We start from the raw sequence: 14,002 nt of genomic DNA, 5'->3' as shown, positions 1-14,002 counted from the left end.
GAAGCCTATATGTCCATGGTTCTTAATTCTAGGAAAATGAATTCAACAAGGCAGGCTGGGATCAGGGAAGATCAAACTTAGGTGGGGTAGGGAGTGCAGGCAGGGGTAAATTCCATTTGGGCAGATACTGCTTCGAAGGGTTCCACAGTCTCTGATGCTCATGGAAAAGCTAAAATCTAAAGAACAAACCAAGTACCATCCTCCTAAAGTCTCCCCCATTTTACAGTGGAGGGAAAAAAACACTGTTCTGCAATGACAAGTCTTATAACCTCCACACCTCCTTATCCATGTCAATAAAATGAGAATCAAAAAAACCTATCTTTTCTTGTTCACAGAGCTGTACTTATAATAAAGTAGAATAAAAGCCTTAAGGAGACTTTCAACTCTTGGAAGTTACTGTGCTGCAAAAATCCATCAGGGTTTGATGATTGTCATTCAAGCTAATACGCACACTACCTAACGTAGCAAATCTAAGTGTTTTAGCCAGAGAATGTTCAGGGCGGCCACACCAAGGTGGTGGCAGAGCTGCGTGTAAGGGCTGCACAAAGGCCCACCCAGGAAAGGGGAAGGCAGGAGGGGCAGTCACCAGGGTTCTGGCAAGTACGTTTTCTCTCTGCCAAGTGTGCCTGAAGAGACACTTTCCAGCCAGACTCTGACTCTCTGCTGGAAATGCCTCTGCTCTCCACTTAAGGAAGTGACCCTATGCCAAACACGTCCGATCACAGCCCTCGGACACATGCTGTAGTGACAGCCCATCACCAAATCCTAACAGGGACAGTGCCTTCACTCCATGGTTCTGAATCACCAGGGGTCATGGTTCCTCTGAAACGTGTCTAATGACTGCCCGTTGCCCAGATTTTCTTTTTTCAACTATCTTTATTGGAATATAGTTGATTTAAAATGTGTTAGCTTCTATTGTACAGCAAAGTGATTCAGTTATGCATATATGTATATCCACTTTTTTAGATTCTTTTCCCATATAGGTTATTACAGAGTATTGAGTAGAGGTCCCTGTGCTATATAGTAGGTCCTTATTAGTTATCTATTTTTATATACAGTAGAGTGTATATTTTTAACAGCCAGGACATGGAAGCAACCTAAATGTACATCAACAAGAATGAATAAAGAAGATGTGTTCAAAAAAAAAAAAAAAAGAAGATGTGTTCATTCAGCGATAAAAAAAAAAAAAAGTGAAATGACTCTGTGGTAAAAGAATCTGCCTGCAGGGCAGGGATGTAGGTTTGATCCCTGGGTCTGGAAAATTCCCTGGAGAAGAAAATGGCAACCCAGCCCAGCATTCCTGCCTGGGAAATCCCATGGACAGAGGAGCCTGGATGGACCTAGACATTGTCATATTGAGTGAAGTGAGACAGAGAAAAACAAATATCATATGATATTGCTTACATGTGGAATCATTGCCTAGATTTTCAGCAGAACAAATAATCCACCCTGGTTGCTGATGGAGCTTTTGCCTTCTCTTCCCAAAAGGACCTCATTCAAGTTCAATGCCAGAAAAGAGAAGTCCTTCCAGCTCTCCACGACTAGACAATGAGCCCCAAGGGGCAGGGCCTGTACTCAGTATATCTTTGCTTCGTGTCTGGAGAACAGTGGGTGTTCACTCAGCACTTCTGGAGGGAAGGAATATCCGATGTGGCCCCTGATCACCTGGCTTCAGGCTAACTTTTCCGATTCGTTTTCCAGCACTTGCTCCCATGCTCCCCACTTGACTTCTCACTGATCTCCAAACTGCTCTTACATGACCTCTGCAGACATTAAGGGCAGGGGGTTGTGGCAGAAAGACTATGGGCTTTGGCCTCTCCCCAGACTGGCCCCAAATTCCAGTTCTGACCCTGCTTAAATGCCATCTTTGGCAGCTTCCTGTAACCCTCTAAGTTTCAGTCTCCTTGTATATAAAGATGGGGGACATAAAACCTACTCTGCAGGACTGCTAGGATGACTAAAGGCAGTATTTACCTGGAAGTCCCTAACAGTGCCTAGATCCTGGTAAGAGACCAGTAAATGTAAATTCTCTTGGGATGTCTTTCTCTCACTTCTCTGTCCAGCACGTGACCCCTCATCCTTCACATCTACGCCCCGCCTCACCGGGGGAGGCTTCCCTGACCCCCGAGGGCACCGGGAGGCAGGCCCTTCTCCGTGCTCCCACGCTCCTCCAGGGCAGCACTCAGCACGCCCTGTTCCAATGATCTGTTTGCACACGCATCTCACACACTGACCTGCGAACTCTGCTAACCCCTTGAAAGCGAGGACTACCTCCTAACCACCTTTCTAACAAGAGCCCCTAGCACAGAGCCCGGCATGGAACTGATGCCTAGAAGCTGTTAAGTGGATAACTTGTTAACACGTAAGTGTAGAGCAGCCAGCCTGGTGTGAGTCGGGTAAGAGATGAGAGCCTGCTGTTCCTGGGCTTGAGCGAACCGAGCCCATCACAATGGCAGTGCCTTCTCCGGTTCAGGCAGGACCCCTCATCTCTTGGAGGATTAGGAAATGCAGAAGGAAATCTGGCATCAGCCATGAGCTTGTTGAAGGAGACCACAAACCCTCAGAGTGTAACAACTCCCAATTTCCCTTCATGAGATTATTTGTTTACTTATTTTTGTTGTTCAACTGAAAGGCACTTTGTAAGCATCCTTAGGCAACGCCTGACCTGCTCCTGCCTAACTGACTGTCTCCAAGCCTCTGGCCCCACTAAGCCTGCAGTGCTGTGGGAGTCAGGCTCCCAGTAAGCCCATTGCAGTAAGAACCCAGGCTGGGTTTCTGGTTCATCTCTTTTAAAGTGGCAGAAAAGTAGGAAATACATTCAAATGCACTAAATGCTATTTACATATTTCCTATCATGATAATGACTGCCAGAGTTAATCAATCTCTTTTTCTATCTTAGCCATTTGTAATATTTTACAGATGAAACCACATGCAAGACATCAAAGCCCAAATTCTGTAGAGATGTAGATTACAAAAGAAATCCCACCATCAGGGACTTCCCTGGCGGTCCAATGTTAAGACTCCGTGTTTCCACTGCAGGAAGCGCAGGTGTGATCTCTGCTTGGGGAACTAAGATCCCGCAGGCCGCATAGCATGACCAAAAAAGGAGGAAAAAAACCCCTATCACCTAGGCAGTGCTGGTAAAATCTTCTCAGCACCTAGAGAATATTATGGGTAGTGAAATAAGTCAGACAGAAAGACAAATCCTGTATGATGTCACTTACTTGGGGAATGTGCTCATTCCACACGCTAGCAAGGTAATGCTCAAAATTCTTCAAGCTAGGCTTCACAGTACATGAATCAAGAACTTCCAGATGTACAAGCTGGGTTTAGAAGAGGCAGAGGAACCAGAGATCAAATTGCCAACATCCGTTGGATCATAGAGAAAGCAAGGGAATTCTAGAAAAACATCTGCTTCTCCTTCATTGACTACACTAAAGCCTTTGACGGTGTGGATCACAACAAACTGTGGAAAATTCTTAAAGAGATAGGAATTCCAGACCACCTTACCCCTCTCCTAAGAAACCTATATGCAGGTCAAGAAGATACAGTTAGAACCAGACAGGGAACAACAGACTAGTTCAAAATTGGGAAAGGAGTACATCAAGGCTATATATTGTCACCCTGCTTATTTAATTTCCATGCAGAGTACATCATACAAAATGCTGGGCTGGATTAATCACAAGCTGGATTTAAGACTGCTGGGAGAAATAACAACCTCAGATATGCAGATGATACCACCCTAATGGCAGAAAGTGAAGAGGAACTAATGAAGGTGAAAGAAGACAGTGAAAAAGTTGACTTAAAACTCAGCATTCAAAGAACTAAGATCATGACTTCTGGTCCCATCACTTTGTGACAAATAGAAGGGAAACAGTGGAAGCAATGGCAGATTTTATTTTCTTGGGCTCCAAAATCACTGCAGATGGTGACTGCAGCTATGAAATTAAAAAACACTTGCTCCTTGGAAGAAAAGATATGACAAACCGAGGCAGCATATTAAAAAGCAGAGACAACACTTTGCTGACAAAGGTCCATCTAGTCAAAGCTGTGATTTTTTTCAGTAGTTGTGTACAGATGTGAGAGTTGGACTATAAACAAGGCTGAAAGCCAAACAACTGATGCTTTTAAACTGTGTTGCTGTGTGTACCCCAATGTTCATCGCAGCTCTGTTTATAATAGCCAGGACATGGAAGCAACCTAGATGCCCATCAGCAGACGAATGGATAAGAAAGCTGTGGTACATATATACAAAGGAATATTGCTCAGCCATTAAAAAGAATACATTTGAATCAGTTCTAATGAGATGGATGAAACTGGAGCCTATTATACAGAGTGAAGTAAGCCAGAAAGATAAACACCATTACAGTATACTAATGCATATATACGGAATTTAGAAAGTTGGTAATGATAACCCTGTATGCAAGACAGCAAGAGAGACCCAGATGTATTGAACAGCCTTTTGGACTCTGTGGGAGAGGGCGAGGGCAGGATGATATGGGAGAATGGCATTGACACATGTAAATTATCATATGTTAATCGAAACGCCAGTCCAGGTTGGATGCATGATACAGGGTGCTCGGGGCTGGTGCACTGGGATGACCCAGAGGGATGGGATGGGGGGGATGTGGGAGGGGGGTTCAGGATGGGAAACACATGTACACCCATGGCAGATTCAAGTCAATGTATGGCAAAACCAATACAATGTTGTAAAGTAAAATAAATAATTTTTTTAAAAAATAAATAAACTGTGTTGCTGAAGAAGACTTTTGAGAGTCCCTTGGACAGCAAGGAGATCAAACCAGTTCATCCTAAAGGAAATCAACCCTGAATATTTATTGGAAGGACTGATGCTGAAGCTCCAATACTCTGGCCACCTGATGTGAAGAACTGACTCATTTGAAAAGACCCTGATGTTGGGAAAGACTGAGGGCAGGAGGAGAAAGGCGTGACAGAGGATGGAATGTCTGAATTGCATCCCTGACTCAATGGACATGAGTTTGAGCAAACTCAGGGAGATAGTGAAGGACAGGGAAGCCTGGCATGCATGGGGTGGCAGAGTCAGACACAACTGAGCAACTGAACAATAACAACAAAAAATAATACAAATGAATGTATATGCAAAACAAGAGCAGACTCAGGGATACAGAAAACAAACTACTGGAAAATAAAGGGGAAAGCGAAAGGGGGAAGGGCAAAATAGGGATGGGGTACCAGATTAAGAAATACAAACTACTATGTATAAAATAGATAAGCAACACAGATATAATGTACAGCACTGGGAATTATAGCCATTATCTTGCAATAACTTTTAAAGACATATAATCTATAAAAATACTGAATCCCGATGCAGTACTAATATGAAACATATAATATTATAAATTAACTATACTTCAAGTTTTAAAAATTAAAAAAAAAAATCTTCTCTACCAGCCTACATTGATCTCTCACTTTTCTCGAACTTGAATTGTACCAACAAATTAGCATTTGATTCTCTAGTTGTTGTACCATTTAGCTGAAGTAGGAAAAAGGGTAAGTTTCTTGGCCCTCACAATTTTCATACCTTACCATCCTCTCCACTTGCACGTTATACTTAGTAGAGAGCGGAGGATAGAGAAGATGCTCAAAAAATACCCATGGGCTGCTGGGCAAAGTGAAGGCAGAAGAATACTCAGCCTAGAGAAGACACTGTCCTGCCAGCCCTCCAGGCGGATCATGATGGTCATGCCCCCATTCCATCAGCTAATATACACTAAGCATGTGTTTTATACCGGGCTTCATGCATGGCACTTAACATGAATTACTTCATTTAATCCTTACAGGTTTACTATGATGCCCAAAGAATTCAGTCAATTGCAGAAGATGGCCACCTTGCCTCCTCTGAATGTTAAAGGCCTGATCTGTTCATTTGCTTATCCATTAGTTCACTGATTTCCTATTGCATACAAGGTATATGCCTGGAACTATACATAAAAACGTTAATCTACAGCCAGTCTGACTGCCAATGCCAACCCCCATGGTGCAGAAAGAATGTGAGCACTTCCACAGAAATGGCAGAACAGTGACACCCTTCATCCTGGATTCAAACAGCTTTCTTCCTTGTACTTACACAGTGCACCCCAGATTCTAGCTACTCATCATGAGGAAGCAAAGGTCTAGCATCATAGGCAGAACCTCGACGATGTTATCTGATCAGCTGTGGATAATGAGAATCAGCAGACTGGCCAGGGAGGCTGACCGCTTGATTCCCTAGATACTTTTTTTTAACCCCTCAATATATTCTGGGCAAGAGGGTTAGACTAGGTGATTTGAAAGTACTCTTAGATGCTTGTTTTGAATATGAGAGCTGGAATGAACCTTGGCTAGTTACAAATGGCCTCACTTCAGAGATGAATTGAAACCCAGAGAGGTTAAGAGGTTTGCCCAAGGTCACACAAAGCCGGGACCAGAAGCCAGCCTGCCTCCTCACCCACATTCTTTCTACTGATTTCCCACCCTGCTGGAGAGAGCCAAATGTGGTTTTGATTTCTAAGATGGCTATCACACTTCACTCTTTCTATGAAGGAATTCAACCTGTGATAGAGAATCTGAAAACAAACACATGTGAAATGAAATAAACTTGAAAAGTTCCTTACAGCGGAAAATAAGACGAAGCATGCATCACTCATGTTGTGGATACACTACAGGTCCCCACAGTCTGCTGTGAGGCAGCACAGTGTGTGGGAAACAGCTTTGTAGTTGGATGAGCAAGGTTTCACTGTTACTGGGCTCTTAATCTCACCCCCACCCCCATTTCCTCCTTGTTGAGTGGATTTGGCTACACTGTGGCGTGGATCAAAGGGGAAAATGTCCCACTGTGTACAATGTGGATCCTGGACAAATGTTGGTTCCTTTCCCCTTTGCTTTGACAGAAAACACCATCAGAGGTGCCGGAAGGCAGTTCTTCAATGACAACCGCCTTCATTTCATAGAAACTAGGGCTTAAGGCAGCAGCTGAGGATCACAAGATGCGGTCGCGGTTGAGATGCTATCTGCTGCATGAACACCCATCACCCTAGATGTGGCTGTGTGTTTATGGGGTGGGGGGCACAGTGCTGGCGGTGTACAGACGCCCGGGGGCAATGATTTCCTGCTGGCAGTGTGACGCAAAACACAGGAAACACCACCTCCAGAGTCTGTCATTTTCAAACCATATAAGACCAAAATTACATCTATGTATGTGTCGTGGTGTTTCTTAAAAAAAAAAAAAAAAAGAGGACAGAGAGGGAGGAGGCAGCCGGGAGAGAGAAAAAGAATCCAGCCTGATGTCTGCTGCCCTGATGCTTTGTGAAATGTCTCCAGCTGGCAGTGAGGAAAGCAGGCTGGGTAGAGGGGCATGGTAGGGAACTGCACCCAGCACTTGGGGCTGCCGGTAGCGGGGCAGGTGCAGCAACCTGGAATTGCTGTCTTCTAACTGAACTCCAGAGACACCACAGTGGATATTCCCTGGGGTTCAAATCCACTTTCTGCCATTAACAGGTTGAGTCATTTGGGAACTGGACACTTCTGGACGACACCCGCGTTCTCATCCATGAAGTCTGCAGGTGGCTGTTGTTTAGTTGCCAAGCCGTGTCAGACTCTTTGTGAGCCCCTGGACTGTAGCCTGGCAGGTTCCTCTGTCCATGGGATTCTCCAGGCCAGAACACTGGAGTGGGTTGCCATGACCTCTTTCGGGGGATCTTCCTGACCCAGAAATCGAACCCGCATCTCTAAAGTCTTCTGCATTGGCAGGTGCCACCTGGGAAGCCCTGAAATTTGGATGGGAGGTAACCTACAGGATAAATCATCTCCAAACGGTCTTGAAAGAGTTTGGTTGTGAACAACTCGAAGCATTCCTGGATAAATGAGGAATGGCAGACAGATTTCAGTTTAAATGCAGCTCTCCTCCACCGCCGTACTGAAAAAGGCTCTGAGGCAGTGTCTGCTCTTAGCAGGCAGCAGTGCTGTAGTCCATTAGTAATGTCCTCACTGCCAAAGTCCATAAGGAACCAGCATTTGAAATAGCACTCTGAATTTCAGTGGCAGATTTGCCTTTCTAATGGTGTTTTGCTTAGGCTAAAAATAGAATTATCTAATTTATGTCTCTAAAGTCACTTACCAACTTGGAGGAGAACTGGGGCATTGCAAAATCACATTAGGGAAACAAGGTCGAGGTTTTAAATTTGCAATTGATAATCCGATAAATGGTAAATACCTTGAGGGCAGAGACTGGTAGGCTGGTAAATGTTTCAATTACCCTAAAATCCCTTTCATTAGTCCAAAGAAGTTGCCTATATTTAATGAGTGCTCAATTAGATTCCACTATTTTATTAATAAATAGTTGAGAGCTTTAGGAGTAATTTCCTTCTAAGGAATCAGACCACTAACCAGAGAATTCTGCCCTTTTTTTTTTTCTTAGAGGCATAGGTGGAGTGGTGAATAAGGAAATTAAAATGTATCAGTCATCTACTATGTGCTAAGAAGATAAAGAATTATTTTATCTGGCTATAATTCTTTGAGTTTGATACTATGGTTATTCCCAGTCTCTGAGTTGAGGGCTCAGAGAGGTCAAGTAACTTGCCAAATGAACCACAGTTGATTTAGTGGTGAGGAGAGGATTCAAAATCACATCAGTTTTGACTGAGGGGCCCTTATTGTTCTTCTCAAACCAGGAGACCACGAGCTTTTCTTATCATGGCTTTGGCACTAACTCTCTGTGTGACCCTGGGTAAGTCACTTCTCCTCTCTGGGTTTTTCCTGCTTTATCTGTAAACTGACTGATATGGACCCCAGAAATCTTTCCAGAGCTATCAGGCTCTAACTCCGATGGAAGCACCAAAGACAAACAGCCAGGGGATGCTAACAGGACTGAAAAGCAAAAGCCCAAGGAGCAGCATTTTGTTCCATCAGTCCGGGAGCAGACAGCCACAGAATCCGCCAAGTCCCTTCAGGGCTAAAGCAAAGGGTTCGAGAGCACCATTCCTCCCGTGTGGAGCAGGCTGTGAGCTGGGCCCCTCTCAGTGCCCACAGGGTGTGGGCCTGCTGCCCATCTGTGCCCCTGGCATGCAGTCCTGGACCCGCCCATGGCCAAGTCCATCCAAACTGCATGGTGGCTAACTAGGAAGGCCCCCAGAATGGTGGCTCAGACCGTAAAGAATCCGCCTGCAGCGCAGGAGACCCAGGTCTGATCCCGGGGTCGGGAAGATCCCCGGAGAAGGGAATGGCAACCCACTCCAGTATTCTTGCCTGGAGAATCCCAAAGACAGAGGAGCCTGGAGGGTTATAGTCCATGGGGTCCCAGAGGGCTGGACACAACTGAGCGACTGACACAACGGATAGTGGTAGCAAACGGGGTTTGAGTCCCACCAGATTTTCACCACCCCAAGCCATCTTCCATTAGCTCACAAAAGCAAGAAACAAGGCCAGCACCAGCGGGAGCTGGAGGCGTCCTCAGAAACAGTGCCTGGAAGGAGACCCTGCAAGGTCCCCTCTGCAAGAGGACTCACGGCCTTCCTGCTGGGGCTGCAGACTCGCTGCTGCCAGGGGCTACGCACTCCCACCCCTCACCAGGCTCACTTTCAGGCAGAACTTGGAATTTTTAAGGATATTTTCAGCTCTTACCGTAGATGCCTGAGAAATACCTCCACTCATACAGAATCGGAGAACTACGAGGAAGACCCAATAGCCTGGAATCCCAGAGCCCAAGTAAATATAGAAGGGAGGGGGACTTCCCTGGCGGTCCCAGGGCTAGCATCCCGCACTCCCAATGCAGGGGGTCTAGGTCGGATCCCTGGTCAGGGAACTGGATCCCACATGCCGCAACTAGGAGTTTGTAGCCACAACTCGATCCTACGTGCTGTGACTAAGATCCAGCACAGCCACACAATAAATATTTTCTAAAAAGAATAAAATATTCAGTATGTTTAAAATAGAAGGGAGGGTAACCTCCCTCTAGCCTTCATAATCCGGCTAGATAGAGGAAGCAGAATTACAGATCACACATAAAACCTTTTTGGTGAGTGCACGCTCAGTTGCTGCAGTCCTGTCCGATTCTGTGCGACCCTATGGACCGTAACCCACCCGGCTCCTGTCTCCACGGGCTTCTCCAGGCAAGAACACTGGCGTGGGTTGCCATGCCCTCCTCCAGGGGGTCTTCCCAATCCAGGGATTGAACCCACATCTCTTGCGTCTCCTGCATTGGCAGGCAGGCTCTTTACCATTAGTGCCACAATGGGAGGAATCAAAGGTGGCAGCTTGTTAATACTGAGAGTTCCCACGTCTTGAGGCAGGAAGAGGGATGGGGCCCTGGGGCCATCTCAGTTCCACTGCTTTCTCTCCATCTAGTCTTCTGAGAGATTAAAGGAATTCCCATTCCCCCCTGTGCTTGAAAAACCTACTAATTTTTCCTCTGTGCTGCTCCCCCCACCCCCTTATTTCTAAAATGGGTCTAACAGTCTTGCCTCGCCAAATCTCAGGGCTGCCGGGAGGATCATAAGAGGATGACATTCATATACTGTGACTGGTAAAGGATGAATGCTACCAAGAGACCCTGATGGCTGATTGGTGTAATTCCCAGCTCTCCAGGGGACACAGTTTGAGGCGCCCCACTTGCTGAGAGTGGGGAGCAGCAACTTGGAGGAAGGCACATGACAAGTAAGGAACCCCATTCTCATGATCTCCACCACCTACAGCCGTCTCCTGTCACCGTCACAGCTCAGGGTCCATGACAGCCACGGCCTTCGTCCTGGCTGGCTCCCAGGATGTCCTGTCTGCTGCAGTTTTCTCAGGAAGGGACGGCAGACAGTGAATGAGCACCCGCGGGCCAGGATTTAATTCTCACTTCTGACATCTATGGATTGCATAAGCCTGGGTGAGTCACTTGACCTGTCTCAAGGTCAATTTCCTCACACATCAGGTTGGTGTAATTACAAACCACCCAGCACCCCAACTGCATGAGTGTTGTGAGCTCAGAAGACATAATGGGCCTATAAGCCCCTTGCAATCTGTTAAGCACTGTTTAACATGAATTATGATGAGCAGCCATAATCAGACACTCTGGAGTACTTTAAGGGAAGTTCAGCATGTTCTTTTACAAAGCATCCAAGTTCAAATGAGGGTCAACTATGAAAAAATAAATAAAATATGGATACAAATAAATCCATTGTTTATGATCATGGTGTCCCAAGAAGTAAGAAGATGGCTGATGTTCCTTTTGGATAATTCCTGGAATGGGGGTTATGCCATGAATATGACTAACTTACATTCAGGAAGCCTTTCACTGCCTTTAAAACTCCAGATGACAAAGGCAATAGATAGCAGGGCTTGAACTCAAGCCCACTTCTTTAGCACTCTGATCTCATGCTCCTCCTACCCCACAGTAGGTGAAAGTGGTAGGACTGTTGATGTGGAACATTTGGTTTGAGATCCTCCTAACAAGAACAGTGTCACTCTTTCTCAAGGGACACACATGAAAAACTGGCTCAGTCAGAACCAATTTTAACTTGCTGCTGAAATCAATTGAAACATGTAAGAAAATATACAAAAATGTGAGCTACTTCTCTGTTCTAAAAACCTTAGAAACTTAAATTTTTTTTTCTAATTTGGTACATGATTCACTTTTAAAGAAATAGATTCAGTAAAAAAAAAAATGAATATGTGTGTTTGTGTGTGTGTACACATTGTACATATATATGGAGAGCGTAGATGTATGGATGTGTTTGTATAGAGTATTTTATTTTTAACCCAGTATGTAATAAGTTAAAGGCATTTGGTTAGGTTTTTAATCAAGACTATTTCTGGCATGAGTCCTATGGGATGAGAGATACCAAGGAGGAGAAAGTTCTGGCCAGGAAATACACCTGAACCCGTAAGTCAGGCTCCAAGTCAGAATGGCCACTTAGAGCTGAGAGGAACGAAGTTTCTCGTCCTCTTGCAGACCACCCTCCTCCCCCCAGCAGAGGGCCAGCCTCCTACCTGACTCTCTCCTCTTCAGCCCTCTTCAGGGCGGCGTCTCGCTGCAGAACCTTCATGATGGCCTCCTGCTCCTCCTCTGTCAGGAAGCTTAAGTCGATCATTTTGAAAAGTGTTCACAAAACTGGCAGGAAAAAACACAGCTTCAAATTCCCCAAGCTGAATAAGTCACCGTAGCCAGGATGATCAAAGGATAAAAAAGTGCAATGGAATGGTATCTTGTTCAGTTCTGCAGCAAAAGCCTTCTCTTGGGTAGGCAAAAGTTTTAGGTGGCTGAGAGCAAAATCCTAAGCGCCCTTTCCCTCGAGGCAGTAGAGGTCTGGAGGGTGATGTCAAGAGGAAGCGCTCAGGATGCTGGATTCTTGGCCAGACAGGTCAGTTGTTCCTTCTGCAGCATTCCCACTCACGCCCCCTCGCTGGACCAGCCTGAGACAGTTTTTTCTCCTTCTGTCCAACGTCAACTCAATGAGCAGCCACAGGATCTGAGCGTCACCTGCCTGGGGAATCGTGAGACAGTAAATACCAGACAGCGACAGACAGCGGTTCTCATTATTAACAATAAGCATTGCTCATTATTATAAGATTTCAAACATGTCTGGGGGGAAAAGTGATCATGTGAGATGGTCTCCGAGATCAGGGAAACCAGTTCTGCCAGCTTCTTGAGCAAATAGAAAATGGGTCATGAAACATGCTTCAACTCAATTCCAGACTGCCGAGATGGAGAGTGCACAAAAATGCCTGTCAATGTTTAACGATCCACAGAGGGAAGGGATGGTTGCAGAAAGATGGTGGTTCTCTCCGCAAACGCACAGGACACTAGGCTGAAAGTTTACACTAAAGGTCAAGAAGAACAGGGAGGCCTTATTCCAGTTGTCAAGTGATCACTGGTAGGAAACTAGAAATAAAAATTTACAAATGCCCACTTCTTCATGCACAGGGATGTTCCACTAGCATGTATCTGTGCTCCGTAATGATGGAAGAATTATTATCAGGTAGAGGTAGTTTGCACCATAGTGAAAACAGTTATTCTCCACTTAGTCCCACCTCTAACTTTTGCTGGACCTGGAGCAACTCACCAAGCTGTCTCCCTTCATTTCCCAGGAGAAAGAACACTGACTGTGTGTATATAATCTGGGGGAAAAAAAGGCAGGATTTCCAAACACCTCACCATTCAAAGTGAGCATTTTTGCATAGAAACATTGGCAAGAATCCTATTTTCTTTGAGGCATTTTAAGCCCATGAGCAGGCCCTGGTGGGCCAACGGTCGAGACTTCACAGTTCAGTGTGGGGGGTATGGGTTTGATCCCTGATCGGAGAGCTAAGATCCCACATGCCTCATGGCCAGAAAACTAAAACATTAAGACAGAAGCAGTATTATAACAGAATTCAATAAAGACTCAAAAAAAGGTTTTTGAACCTATGAGCAATGAGAATAAGGTGAGACCTACAGAATGCCACAGCCAGGCTAGACTTGAGGAACTACTCCAGGACTGGGGTCCTTTAACAAGCAGAGTGCTGCATATACAGTAGACACTAAAAAAAAAAAAAAAGAGTTGACTACATCTTAAAGCAGCCCTACTCAATAAAAGACAGCGTGTACAGTAACATAGTAATGTCTATGAATATATCTATGAATAAACTCTTTGCTCTTTGGCAAAAGAGATCTACAAGGAAGTACTCCCACTATGACTGTCTAACTACAAAACATGAGGCAAGTTACCTAACCACTCCGAGGCTCAGGCTTCTCGTTAGGACATCCTTCCAGGGTTGCTGGGATTAAATGAAATGATGGCTAGAAAGCAGTGCATATCTTGCATCCTGTACCAAAAGTAGCTGCTAAAAATACACTCTAACTTCCTTTCTGAGTTCACACTTCTGTTCCATCCAGCTGGCAAGAATGTACTGGTTACATGTTTTCCTTTTCTTTTTTGTATCTTTCTGATCTCCCTTGTGAAGTTTGGACTTCTTAGGTACGCACTCTGGTGACCTTTATTGCTATCTTCCTGTAGCTCTT

General features: G+C 45.1%; 1 protein-coding gene across 5 annotated transcripts in view; it reads right to left on the bottom strand.

Annotated features, from left to right (window-relative positions):
• Positions 1–14,002, bottom strand: part of SYTL2 (synaptotagmin like 2) — a 119,176-nt gene that overhangs the window by 53,067 nt on the left and 52,107 nt on the right. For 3 of the 5 annotated variants that reach the window (XM_065936931.1, XM_065936935.1, XM_065936934.1), the window contains exon 2: positions 11,992–12,485. In XM_065936931.1, the coding sequence (XP_065793003.1) occupies positions 11,992–12,092 (101 nt within the window). In that variant the 5' untranslated portion in view covers positions 12,093–12,485. Of the gene's footprint in view, positions 1–11,991; positions 12,486–13,436; positions 13,522–14,002 lie in introns of all 5 variants that reach the window. The other 2 variants (XM_065936932.1, XM_065936933.1) reach the window with 2 other exon arrangements.

Source organism: Muntiacus reevesi, chromosome 5 (assembly GCF_963930625.1).
Source record: "Muntiacus reevesi chromosome 5, mMunRee1.1, whole genome shotgun sequence".
In the NCBI taxonomy this organism is placed as follows: domain Eukaryota; kingdom Metazoa; phylum Chordata; class Mammalia; order Artiodactyla; family Cervidae; genus Muntiacus; species Muntiacus reevesi.
Note: the sequence above shows the minus strand (reverse complement) of the source record. Positions and strands in the feature narration are given on the sequence as shown.